The following is a 12713-nucleotide window of genomic DNA, read 5'->3' as shown; positions in this document are numbered from 1 at the left end:
TCTGGTTACAGCAGCAGCATACTGCTAACAAAGACCTGCTGCCAATCTCTGCTGCTCTCCCTTTTCCCTCTTTTTCTTAATCTGACAATAGAACAACAAGCAACTCAATGAAGTAATCCCCCGAGTGGTTGAGGAAACTGCAAAATTCCAAGTTAATAATTCACACGTAGGTGGTATGTGTACGCGTACTCGACACCGCAATTTCATGCCTTCCCGAGCGTAAAGCCTCTCTCTCTCTCTCTCTCTCTCTCTCTCTCTCTCTCTCTCTCTCTCTCTCTCTCTCTCTCTCTCTCTCTCTCTCTCTCTCTCTCTCTCTCTCTCTCTCTCTCTCTCTCTCTCTCGCGGCGGCACTGCAATACAAAGTCGAGACACGCGCCAGGCACTCGACAGCAGAGTAGACTCGCTGCTGTGCCTGTAGATTCTATTCTTCTGTCCCACTTTATTCATTTTGCCTCTCTCGGTTCCTTACGGCTCTTTCTCGGCTTCGCGAAATTCGATCTCTCTCTCGTGAAGAGTGTACGGGCGTCTTGGAAATCCAAGTGCTATGGAAAATTCATGCTACACTCGAGAAAGGAGTGAGGTAATTTGTGCGCCTGCAGTACACGAGTCGGATGTTGCTGTACTTGTATGTGTGCTTTTGTTTCACTGAGCTTTTCCGTCTGGAAGAATTATGCTAATTTGCACGTAATGCTCGCGCAGTCAACGTCCTCGAAGCAAAGCCACACACTGCTAATTAGTCATTCGTCGAGTACTCACGCGACGTGGCTGTTGATCGATACTTCAACCCTCGACCTTTTGCTGTCGTTCGAGCAGCGAAGCGATTCCTCGACTTTTCTGTCTGTTGCTCGTCGGAGTCGAGTGTGACTCACCATCGCACACGTACGTCTCTAGAAGGGAAGAGAGCGAGAGAGAGAGAGATCAATCGAGGGTGAACCAACAAAGCCTCTGTTTACGAGCGACTTGCGCGTCCATTTAAGCTCGTGCCTTGTTATTACAAAGTGAGAGTAATTGCCGGTGACGCCGAGCTCTCGCGCAAGCACCAGATTTTGCGTTTATACGCCAGCCATGCTGGCCCTGTCTGCCTCGTAAAAATTAGTTGGAGGCGGAGGTGAGGTGCAAATTGAATTTGCCGGCGAGCGAGAGGCCAGGCAGCCATGCCACTGCTTGCGAAGGGTTCTTGGATAATCTGTTCTCTGCTCGTGCGCCGGCTGCTGTCCAAGCACGAGGCATAAGCCACTCGCGCATGTCCATGCGACGGCATTGCCGATCTGGAATCTATAGAAAGTGACAATACAGCGTGCCTTTCTCGTTGCTTTTTTCAGGATGGTACGCATGATTGGCGACGAGTTCCTGACGGAGGAGCGCGACCGCAAGTATTACGCTGATCACTATACCTGCTGTCCACCGCCCCTCTTCATCATCCTCATCACTCTCGTCGAGGTGAGTACGATCTCGCATTGAGACTGCTTTTCAATAATTGTCGTGTCGATCCTCGCCCAATTCTGCTTACGTTATCGACCTTGTCTTCTCAACTGGTTCCTTCACACTTTATCGATTTCGTCAACGAGGTATCTTCTTCTTCAGCTGCATTCTACTGAACGTCGCGATGGTCTACGGCCGACTAAAGCGAATCAGTGGTCGATCGAAAAGCAGCGAATAACGCCGTGGTCCTGATCGTTAAAAAGAGTTACCGAGGGAACAGCAGCCGAGAGGCATCGAGTTGCACTAAATCTTTGACTGCACGGCCTGCTCGGAAGAAGAGGGTAACGGCAGCCGAAGTGTTCCGGCGCGGCTGTTGCTGCCGTTGCTGCAAACGAGCGACCGAGCCGTCGAAGCTTCTCTCGCTCTCTCTCTCTCTCTCTCTCTCTCTCTCTCTCTCTCTCTCTCTCTTCCTCCCTCATTAATTAAACTCCGCACTGCTCCGGCACAGTTAAAGTGGGACTTGGGCGAAGCTTTGGACCAGAGGTGTTTAATGTAGATGCAGCCTGCTCGCTCGCTGTCGAGTGGTGTTTGCGGGCCAAGAGACACCTTAATAAAGGATTCACGAGGCTGTGGCGCTGCGCTCTATAACAAACACACTTTGTCGACCTTTGTTACGGTCTCGTCTCGTCTCGTCGTTGGGAGAAAAAGGACCGATGGAATGCCTGGCCGTTGGAAGAGCATGCGAATACAAGGAGAGATTGGGCGAACGGAGCCCCTTAGCCGTGCGCTGGCCTGTAATTTTAAGCGCGTTACGCCTGCTCCTGGCTAACAAGAGCTGCAAGCTGCTCGATTGAAACCCATTAAAGCACTGCTCGCGAACGCTCCGTCGCGTTGTCGCTACCTCCGCTGCGTGCAGCCACCGCCGAGAAGAAAGCGACAACTTAACGCATGTTTGTTTCTTGCTCGTTAGGAAAAATCGCACGACGGAGCACTCTGCTGTCGAGTGCCTGCTGCATGTCTTTGCTGCAAAGTCCATTATTGCCAATTAGCGTCTCTGCTCTGCCCCACACGGTCGGCGATTGTCCCTCGTTCCTTCCTGCCCTGCCTGCCTTGCCTGCCCTGCAATTCAAGTGCTAAGTGCATTGAGCTTCGCTTTTATTAAAATTTGGCCGAGTCGGCCAACGCCCGATGCAAATTGCTTTTATACGAGGAATTAACCAAGAGATATTTTTTTCTGTCCTGCAAGCGCACTCTCGTTCATTCTGACGATTAAAATTCGGAAATCCGTTTACTCGTCCGATCAAATTTATATTATATATTTTCATTGACTTCACCTCGACCAATTACCGTCCAGCCGAATTTAAATCAACGACATAAATTTAGGTCCGAGGCGCGGCTAGGATGGCAATATAAAAGAGTAGTTAGAGTCCGTAAAAATTAACAATTATCCTGATCTAGAGCACAAGGGAGAAAGAGGGAGAAACAACGACGAATGATAATGACCAGGCGGGTTCTTTTAATAAAAATACCTGCCCACTCAGCCGCTAGCGAAAGCGAGAGAGAGAGAGAGAGAGAGAGGAAATAGCAGCTTTTATTTTATTGCCACTGTATAAACGCCAGCCGGACTAAATGATAATGTCGACTGGGATTTGGTAGAATTACATAAAGGTTTGTCGTGGTCAGCCGCATCGAAAATATCGCCAAGAATAAATCGACGCGACAAAGTCGTCATAGATTGTTCGCGGGCAAGAGCACGGCTAGGCGCGAATAGTCGGGGAGGCGAGCGAGTTTTCGCTCGTGCGTTAAAGCCGTCGTGTACTAGCTTAATTTGAAAGGCTGTAACGAGCCCGAGGTGGTGCACCCGTGCCAGCGCAGTTGCGGTCTGCAGAAAGCAAAAAGACATTTGGCTGTTTTCAATTGGACGTACACAGCGAGCATCGAGAGCGCAAGTTTCATCTGGCGCGCGAGCTTCTTCGCGGCAGATATCATAAAGCACGTGGCGCTCGCACGCCAAAGGGGCTTTCCCGGCAAGAGACACAAAGATATAGACCGAATCCGGTAATCTTGCGCGTGGAACACGGCTTGATTCCCTGCTAAACCGGCATGTGTCGTTCGTTTTCCGCACTGCACATTTCACAGGTGCTTTTTAACATGCCCGTCGTCTGAAATTGGCTCAAGCTCCTACACATTTCTCGCCGATCGATAATCCAGCGACTCCCTACTTGGTTGCAGGTTGCAGTCGGCATTACATCGCTCGCCGAGGCTGACAAAACCTTTGTTTGCTCCCTTAACTTTTTTCAGCGAGTCGTATCGATTGGCTCTCTCGCCCTTTCTTATTCGATTCGCGCTCGCCTATTCTATCGCGCCAGTGCGATTCGGTGAGAAGCTTTGCAAGAACGAAACGACGATGACCGCCAACGATCGATTGAAATTCACTCGTGCGATGCAGATCGGGCCCGTTGGCAAGCAGCGTTGGCAAGCAGCGTTGGCCGTGCAGCAGTGATGAACGTAAAAGTGAAGAGGCACCGACAAGAAGAGGAGCTCTGCGCGACTGGGAACGGCGCACAAATCCGAACGCGGCGTTCCAGACAATCAATTAACGCAGATACGAGTCTAGGCTCAGGCCACTGGTGGCATTCCAACAGCGAGGCGCCATCCGCTGCGGGCGGCGGCAGCTCTGCCAAATAAAGATAACCCCTCCCGGCCTGCGGCGCGGCGGGCCAAAATTAGACGACGCGTTAGCCGGCGCGCTTTCCCGTTTGCTATCTTCGATCGCGCTCTTGCTCGGGACCGAGGTGGGTGGCCACAGTTGTGCCCAGAGCTCTCGTGCTCGACGCGCTCGGCAAAGGGCAAAGCGGGCGGCAACTACTCCTCCCGTCCACTCGAGTGCGCCTCGAATCCTCCCTCGGCCGAGAGCAGGGGCCCGCTGCTATGGCGATGCCTGCCGACGAAACAATTGCAGTGGGCTCCCCCGACGCACCCGCGGCGCGTCAGGTTGTTTACGAGCGCTTAGCGGCACGCGATCCACTCCCTCCTCCTCGGCGCCGCGTTGGACCCTGTGTCGCAACGTCCGGACGACGAGGGCCCCGGCAGACAACTTGCACTGGCCCATTGAGCTTGAAAAATGTCGAAAAGCCGGTCGCGCGCGCGTCGGTTGGCCCTCGCTCGCTCGCTCGCTCGCTTCGTTCAGGTGTACACGTGCGGCGGGGGCCAGCCAGCTAGCAGCTAGCTCTCGCCATGCGTGACGCGTTCGCGTGCGTTGTCCTACCTAGCCTCCCTCGCCTCCCTCGCCTCCCTCGCCTCCCTCGCCGCCGCGGCTGCACCCTTCTTTGTTTTCGCTCGACGACCCCACGCGAGCTGCCGGTGGAAAAACCAAACGCTCGCCACGAATATTATATGTTTAGCGGGCTCTCCCGTTCCTTATGTTTGCTTTTGTTTGCCAGCACTCGATTGACGCTCGACTTTCATTAAGCTCGAGCGATCCTTGCGAACTTTTGCAGCATGTCTTTGTTTCATGGACGAGCGGTTTCTTCGTTGCAACCATCAAAAATAAGCGTCGGATATTTGTACTGGCAATATAATTTGCGGGCGTGCTGGCAGTGCTATACATGTACATTTTATTGGCTCGGCAGAGCAAAAAGGAAAATAACGCAAACTTCACGTTTTTATGATCGAGCAAAAGTATCGAAAATATTGAATTTGGCCAAGTTTCAAGAGCAAACTTTGCTGATGAATTGAAAGTGCGCCGCGAGCGAAGGAGCGACGGCTCATCCTCTTACCGCTTCTTTGTTATCGACCCTGGCGAATAAAGCGAGAATCGATGGAGCGCTATTTTCCCTCTCGCCCCCTCTCTTGCCCTTTGCAAGCCTCGTTGCCGATATTTCAGTCTCATAACCGTAAACTTGCTTTGCGCTTCGAGAGCGCTCAGCTGCTGCGCGGAGCTGGCCAGGCGTCAATCAAAGTGTCGCGGTTTCCCGGGACGAGGAACAATCTTGTCCGCCGTCGCTTCGACGCGCGCGTTTGCGCGAAGGCGACTGGGCCTTCGAAGGGCAGCACTTTCGCAGTTGGTTTTTTCGACAGCAGCGGCTGCACCACCGAGTCAAAGTCAAAGCCAATAATTAGCTCGGCCGTCCGATTGTCAGCAGGCTCTTCGTCGTTTGGTTGGCTTCCGTCGCTTTGGCGTTCGGCTGCCGCTGCTGCCCCCCTCGAGGCGCCCGTGCCGCACCAGTGCACACGCCGGGTGTCATCGGCCTGCTCGCCGCGCGCACGCACGACGCCCCCTGCATTGCCACGTCGTTGCACCGACCTCTTCGCTCTCAAAATTATGCAAAGCATCGGCCACTCTGGAGCGTCTGGACGCCTCGGGCTTTGTTCTTGTCAACGTCCGTGCGACGGCTTTCCAGCGCCTCCAGGCTGGCGGGCAGCTTTCGGCATCCTTGTAATCCGCACTCGACTCGATCGGAAGCTCTGATCGAGAACCGGCGCGTTCGATCCACGCAGTCCCGTAGAGTTAGAAACGAGCAGTGAGTGCATCGAACCACGCGCACCTGCCCATTGTTGCCGGTGAAAGCTAAACAGGCAACATGTGGCAACGTCAACTCCCTTCTTCTGCTTCTTTCACGCCCACGGTACACCGTTATAACGCCACTTGGGTAAACGCGCGCAGAGCGTTGGGATTAGACCGTATGCGCGCCACCATTATCATCGTGTTGACTCATACCCGTCGACGCCGCCGCCGCCGCCGCCGCCGCCGCCGCCGCCGCATGCTAGTCCCTGTTTCACTCCATCTTCGTCCGAATCGACAATCGTCTTTTTTCGACAATTGACGTCCAATGCAGCCGCCGACATCTCTCCGTGCCGCCAAACCGATATGCTCTCTCTCAACGCTTTCTCGGCAAATACGTTAAATTTCAGAGGCCTCGCGCTCTCGTGAGAGCAAGGTGTTACGGTCACGCGCGATTTGCGCCAAGTGCCAAAATAAGGAGCGCTGGCTGGGCTCCAATTTGAGCAGCCTCAACCGAAGTCGTCATCGTTACGCGTGGCCCGTGCCCCTTCGTTCGCACCGCTTCAAGTTGTCAACCGGCGACCGAGTCGATTGCGAATTAAGCCCGCGAAAAAAGCTAATCTCTTTACGTTTGCGAGGACGAATCGGAGAAATCGGAGTTGATCGGCTTGGCTCTCTCGATGAGCGGCCTTTTATCCGGTTACATAGGCATTCGGAAATTGGCATTGCGCGCACACTAAGCGGAATAGCTTCTCGATTCGAACGCAACCAAGCCACGCGCCGATAGCTCACTCGCACGCAAGTATTTGGTTATGAAGGAGGCCGACCAGGCGATCAGTTTTCAACTGCATCTACCATCGCTTCACGCGCACATGCCAATTTGATCTTGGATTGCGCAGCCGCGCTATTGTCTATCGAAGGTCCATATTAGACTCTCGTTATTACGAATATCGGATCGGCCGGGTCGACCGATGACGTTCCCTTAATGCCAAAGTCGATCGAAGGAAGCAGCCTTTAAAGTCGCTTGGAACTGCGCGGGCAAGGAAGAGAATCGATTGGCATGGGCGATAAGGCAAACAATATTCAGAGAGCAGACTCCGAGAACAATTAATTAAACTACCGAAGCTCTTAGCTGGCGAGCAGCGGGCAAGGTAAGTCGCCGTGCACTTAACATTCGCATCCCATTAATATCCCCACTTGTGCGCATGCATATAGTCATTGCAAGGGCTTCATATCGACCAATCTCTTTTTTCTTCGAGTGTTGCATTTCGTATTACCTACCGCAGGCGCTGCCAACTATAATTGCGACTCATTAGCCGCGCGCGCAGTTTGTTTGCGTGCGCCGATGACGTAGCGCGCGCTTTTCAACACTCTGTCTTCAACGGACAGGGCCTTTCGACGATCGAGTCGGTCGAATTGGCAGCTTGATTTTGCTTTGCGAGTATGCACCACCATTGCTGTGATTGGCAGCTTTGTCAGGGAGAAACACTCCGATGCTTATCTGGCGGTGCCGTGCGCTAATCTCGATTGTGCAATCTTACGCCACGAGAAAACCCGACGCATGCGGGCTTGATCGTCGACAACTCCAAATGCAATTGGCGAGGGCTCAATGTAATTTCTCTCGCGAGATCAGCGGCGTCAGGCAATCTTGGCAAAATTTTGAAAACAAACGAGTCTGGCGCAAGCTCGAAAAGAACCTGCTGAAACTGTACTCGTAGCAGCTGCCGCTGACGCCAAACAAAACAAAGAAAACAAAGCATTGCATCTCTCTTCCCGGAGGACATATCGGCAAGAAAAACCGAGCAGCTCCCGCGATTGCTCTCGAGTGTTTTTCCTCGGCTGCTTTCACGGCTCGACTCCTCTTCTCTCTCGCCGTAGTTAAACGTCGCTTCCCCTCGTTTTTGCCGAACGATAATCTAGCCGCTGAGCTATTATATGCCTCCATCCTGACCGAAAACTCCTTGATCGCTCTGTTGTACGTTCTTTTCAATCCTCTTCAGTTGCAATTCATCAGAGCTTTCTTTGCGCAAGGCTGTCGGTCCAGTCGCCTGCAATCAGAGCGAGGAAAGGAAGCGTGCGCGCGCGAGAGAGAGAGAGAGAGAGAGGGGGGGGGGTGTCATTTTCCAATAAGCCTGAAATAATAGGACGGACCATGTCGACGGGACACTCGCTAGTCGCTGGGGGAGAAAGCACGCGCGACGTGGATTCAATCGAAGCGAGCTTCGCGCATAGAGACACGTTCAGGACTCTCTCGTGACAATGTGACAATGGACGCGCAACACGCAGTCTATATCAATAATATTCAAATGACTGCTGCCGAGGAGGAGAAAAGCAGCTTCGTGCGTTAACGTTGAGGCGGCTTTTGTGCAGCGCTGCTCTTTTGTTGCGTGGCGCGCAGGTATGCGTCGCAGCTGCGGGGCTCAAACTGCGCGCGCCTTCTTTTTAATCAGTTGCTCGTTTTCGCTCATTGGCGCTCAAGGCGGCTACAAGGCGCGCGCCGCCTGATAAATTTTCCGTGGCAAACAAGCAATAGACAGCCTCGCTAAATTATTCGGATGTTTGGTAGGCGCCGCGCGCCGAGTGCCTTGAGATGCGCGTCGCAGCAGCAATCGGCCTCGATGAATAAACGTCGTAGTTATCGCACGCTGCGTCCGTGAGTAATTTAAGACTGCCGATGGAAGACACTTGACGCAAAAGCGAATGCCCACGTGTCGGCCTTTCCCTCTTTCCCTCGTGCCAACTAATTGACCAGCTCGTTGACCAGCTGCCAAGTCAGTTATCAAGCTCCTTTGGTCGGTTAACTTTGTGCTAAAGCCTTGTACGCGATTCGCCACTCTCTGATCGTAATCGGCTATCGGAAAAAGAGGCACGCGGACAGATTTCGCAAATATCCGAATGCCGGGCTATTACTCCTTCCATCCTTCAACTTGTGTTACTTACTTCTCTTTTTTCTCCGATTTAGACAACTTTCGTTCTTAGCCACTTGCCAATGGCCAACTTGGCAATCGAGATATTCTCTTTTAATTATCAATATACTGTCCATCCACTTGCGACCTCGTTCTGCTTTCATTTTTCGGATAAAAATCGAGCTGGCGAAAAAGTTTTGCACGCTGCACACAGAGACGCGAGAGATAGTTTCACAATTCATTAGCTTCGAAAAGTTTGGAACGCGCGCGAGCTACGCGAGACTTGGTACTTTTGAGTTATGCCCTGCGAGTACTGCTCGCGCGAGTACTGCCTACAAAAGGGGGATAACGGATGACTGTTTACAAGTAAATTATCTTGCGCTCGGCTAATTCCCCGCAACTTTGCTAAACAGTAAAAAGCAAAGTTTAATTAAACGTTCGACGGAGTCGGGAAGAAAAAAGAAACAGCTGTTGCGCGAGCATCTCACCGCGCGATCTACGCTCAAATAAATCGTCGTCGCCTGTTGTTACGATCGTTATAACGCCGCTGCTTTAGCATCCGCTTGCCCTGTGCATACACACCTTGTATGGAGACCACAAAACTTGAGAGGCAAGCTAATGTGTGCTCGCCGAATGAACCTATACACACACCGTTCGCGCACAGCAGCCCGCACTGCTTTAACTGCCTGTCTTATCAAACATTTTGGCGCGTGTCTTTTCTCGCACCTGCTGCCGTCCTCGTCGTCGCGCTCATTTCGTACGCGAGCTAGATGCCTTCGATGTGCTTTCTGCCCATTGAACGCGCAGCCCTTGCAGCAGCGCCGTTCTCGTTCAAACTTGCTGTCTATATCGCACCACTCGTCCAAGAAAAACACACGGCAGACGATATCGGGAGCGATAATCGTGGACGCGGCGTCGCTGGCTTGGCAAAGTGGCCAATGAAAAAGTCGAACGTACGACGCTCGCGAGAGCGGAACAGAGCGGGAGAGTGGGAGGGAGAGAATCGTATCGCTTGCGGCTTGCGCGCTGCAGTAATCCTTTAGCGGTGTCGGTGCCGTGCCTGCGGGACTACATAACCGTTTGGTCAGCCAACCTAGCTTGACCCATTCGCCTCTTACGTCTTATAGCGCGCGCGCGCGCGCACACACACACACACACACACACACACACACACTCTCTCTCTCTCTCTCTCTCTCTCTCTTATCTGGGAAGTCCACTTCATCCTCTCCCAGCGAGCTTGAGCTCGAGCGAATTTAGTGCCGCATAGCGTAGCGAGCGAGAAAGAGAAATACCTCGAGCCAACATATATACAAGCAGTTTGGCTTTTTGGCTGTATATATCGACTTTCTTTTTCGTTTTTCACCGTGCCCGACAATCCTATTTTACGACGTTTTATCCTTTGTCTTGCAGCAAAAGCTCGACTTTGCGCACGTGCTGAAGCTCCATTTTATTTGCGCGTACATTCGCAAGATTCTTGGAAGGACTTTCATGGCGACATGCTTTGGCTAACCAGCTGGAAAAAGTAGCAGTCATGGGGGAAATGCATGAGAGAGTGAGAGAGAGAGACAGACAGAGAGAAGGGGGAGGGGCAGATGAAAATGTAAGTGCTTCTCCTAGAAATCCTCGCTCTCGGCTATTTAAAAGTACGCGCGAACTTGGCAAAGATTAGGGCAATTCGGGAGAGGACGCGGATAAGCGGGCCTCCCTTGGAAAATAAAGCCAAGAACGAGAGAAGCAAAGAGCGCGTTGGTCGTGGTCGTAAAGACAGCGACAGCATTGCAAAGTTTGGAATTAAAGAGTGCGAAAGCTTTTTCGCGCCTGGCTGCTCTCTCGCGCCAAGGAACCAAGGCAAATCGAATTTCAGCGTCGTTCGGATCACATCTGGACCACACTCCAAAGTCCAATAACGCTAATGCGTCCTCCCGATTAATCAGTAACTCTCGGGAGATAGGACAGCGTAGCTGGCAGCTTGTTTGGCTGTGCAGACACTTGAACACTTTGGCGCTCGCTCTCTCTCTCCAAATGGCAATCGCGGTAATGCGTCACCGCGGCAGATTAGGTAGCAAGGCGCTGCTGCCCCAAAGTTCTCGGGCTAGCACACCGATTTCAATCGCTCGGCTCCTCCACAGCAGTTTTTCTCTCCTCCTCGTTACCTACTTTGGCACATTTGACCTTTTGCTTTTTGCCAATGATTACTTTCCATCTTTACCACTCCATTTTTCAGCTCCGCATGCATTTTTTCGGAGCTTTTCGAAAGCCAACAAAGCTTAACAAGTCCAAAGATCAATGAATCGAAAATTCACATCATTAAATTCCCAAAGCTCTCGCAGCAAATTCCTCTCGCTCGTTACACAGGCGCCGAAGAGAGAGAAAAAATCTCGCCTTCCGCGATTCAAATGAGCACTCAACTGGGCGGGTTCTCGCCTCAACGAAAGAGCAATTTCATCGTTTGCGCTATCCCACCGGGGATACACGCGCGTAATTGCAGAGATCAAAGAGCCAGCCAGCCAAGCGAAGTAAATTTTACGCAAAAAGAAAGAAACTAAGTAGCCGAGTTGATGTGAAATTGCGTGATAGCAGCGGTGCTCTCTGCTTTTGTTTGTTCACGGCCCGATCGTTGGCGAGATTGTCGAGATTGTCGAATTGTCGAGATTGTCGAGATTCTCGAGATTCTCGAGATTGTTGATTAATGCTCGACGAGAACCATATTCGCGCGTCAGTTGTTCGTCCGAGAACGAGTGCGCTCGCGACGAAACGACGTAACCGTCGGCTATAGAAAGTATCAGGAAGCAAGCGAACGTAGCATCTTCACGGGGACAACTCGAGCCCGGCAGCGGACTCACGGATCACCGTTTTGTACTCCGTGCGTTGCACGTGTGACCTCTCGATCGATGCGACGAAAAACGAAAGCCAACTGGAACAGTAGCATCAACGATGCGTAGCCAGTGCGAAGCGAGCTTACGGGCTTCTCTGCGCTTCTCGCGCCCTCCTGCTTTTGCGCGTTGCCCCGTTTCAACTGTCATCTCTTCCGAGCGCAGTTCATTGACGCGTTTCATTGACCGACTGCGCAAAGAAAAACCGAGACTCCGCGAACTTTGGTCGTAGCTGCAGAAAGACCGCTCGATTTGGTCGACTCGAGCGTAGTGCACGATCGATCATCCAGACAAGATAAGCTACGTCGGACGCTTGCACTGGACGCGACAGTTCCAAAGAGCAGCTTGCGCGCGTGCATCCGGTAAAGATCGCTCGGCGCATACGCGATCGTTGCACAACGACAGTGGCGGAGGGACAGGCAAGCGTCCCGTCTAGTTGGGAGAAGAGACGGAACGCGCCGAAAACTTGGTCAAGTTCGTCGAGCCGGGGAGCGTCGGCTGCAGGCGGACCTATTCCCGAAGACGCGTTGCAATCGCGATCGAAAATAGAGCTCGTTGCAGCTGCCGGCAGCTTGCGCGAGCGGCAACCCTGCTCCCGAATCGTCGCGGCGAGAGCGAGATCAGAAAGGAAGCGGAGGCGTGCGCAACAAAGCCAGATCGACAGGAGGGCAGACAGCGCGCGAGATTAGTCGGAATTACGAGGGCCATTTGTCGTTCCTTGCCCGCTGGCTTCGTTGGCGCTGGAATAAATATAAATTTGATGGGGCGTTTAGATAAGGCGCCGCGGAAAAAGCAGCGCCAGCCACGACGATAAATCGACTGGCGACAAAGAAGCACAAAGAAGCCTCTGATTGGCTTCGCAGACCAGCTCGGATCTGCGAGGACGTTCGATTGAATTTCGATTTGAATATTCGATTAGCGGCCGCGCGGCTCCTGCGCGCACCGAGGACTGCTCTTGGTGCAGTCGAGCTCTGTTTCGGCCTGGCCGACCGTGCGCACAGCCCGCTG

General features: G+C 52.7%; 1 protein-coding gene across 3 annotated transcripts in view; it reads left to right on the top strand.

Moving 5' to 3' along the window:
* Window positions 1-12713, top strand: part of LOC131671979 (protein rhomboid) — a 186451-nt gene that overhangs the window by 159059 nt on the left and 14679 nt on the right. For all 3 annotated transcript variants that reach the window (XM_058948848.1, XM_058948847.1, XM_058948846.1), the window contains one exon: window positions 1323-1440. In XM_058948848.1, the coding sequence (XP_058804831.1) occupies window positions 1323-1440 (118 nt within the window). The remainder of the gene's footprint in view (window positions 1-1322; window positions 1441-12713) is intronic.

The sequence above is a fragment of the Phymastichus coffea genome, unplaced genomic scaffold (assembly GCF_024137745.1).
Source record: "Phymastichus coffea isolate CEN01 unplaced genomic scaffold, Cenicafe_Pcof_1.1 PCOF00140, whole genome shotgun sequence".
Lineage (NCBI taxonomy): Eukaryota > Metazoa > Arthropoda > Insecta > Hymenoptera > Eulophidae > Phymastichus > Phymastichus coffea.
The sequence above is the reverse complement of the archived record's forward strand: the minus strand, read 5'-3'. Positions and strand labels throughout refer to the sequence as shown.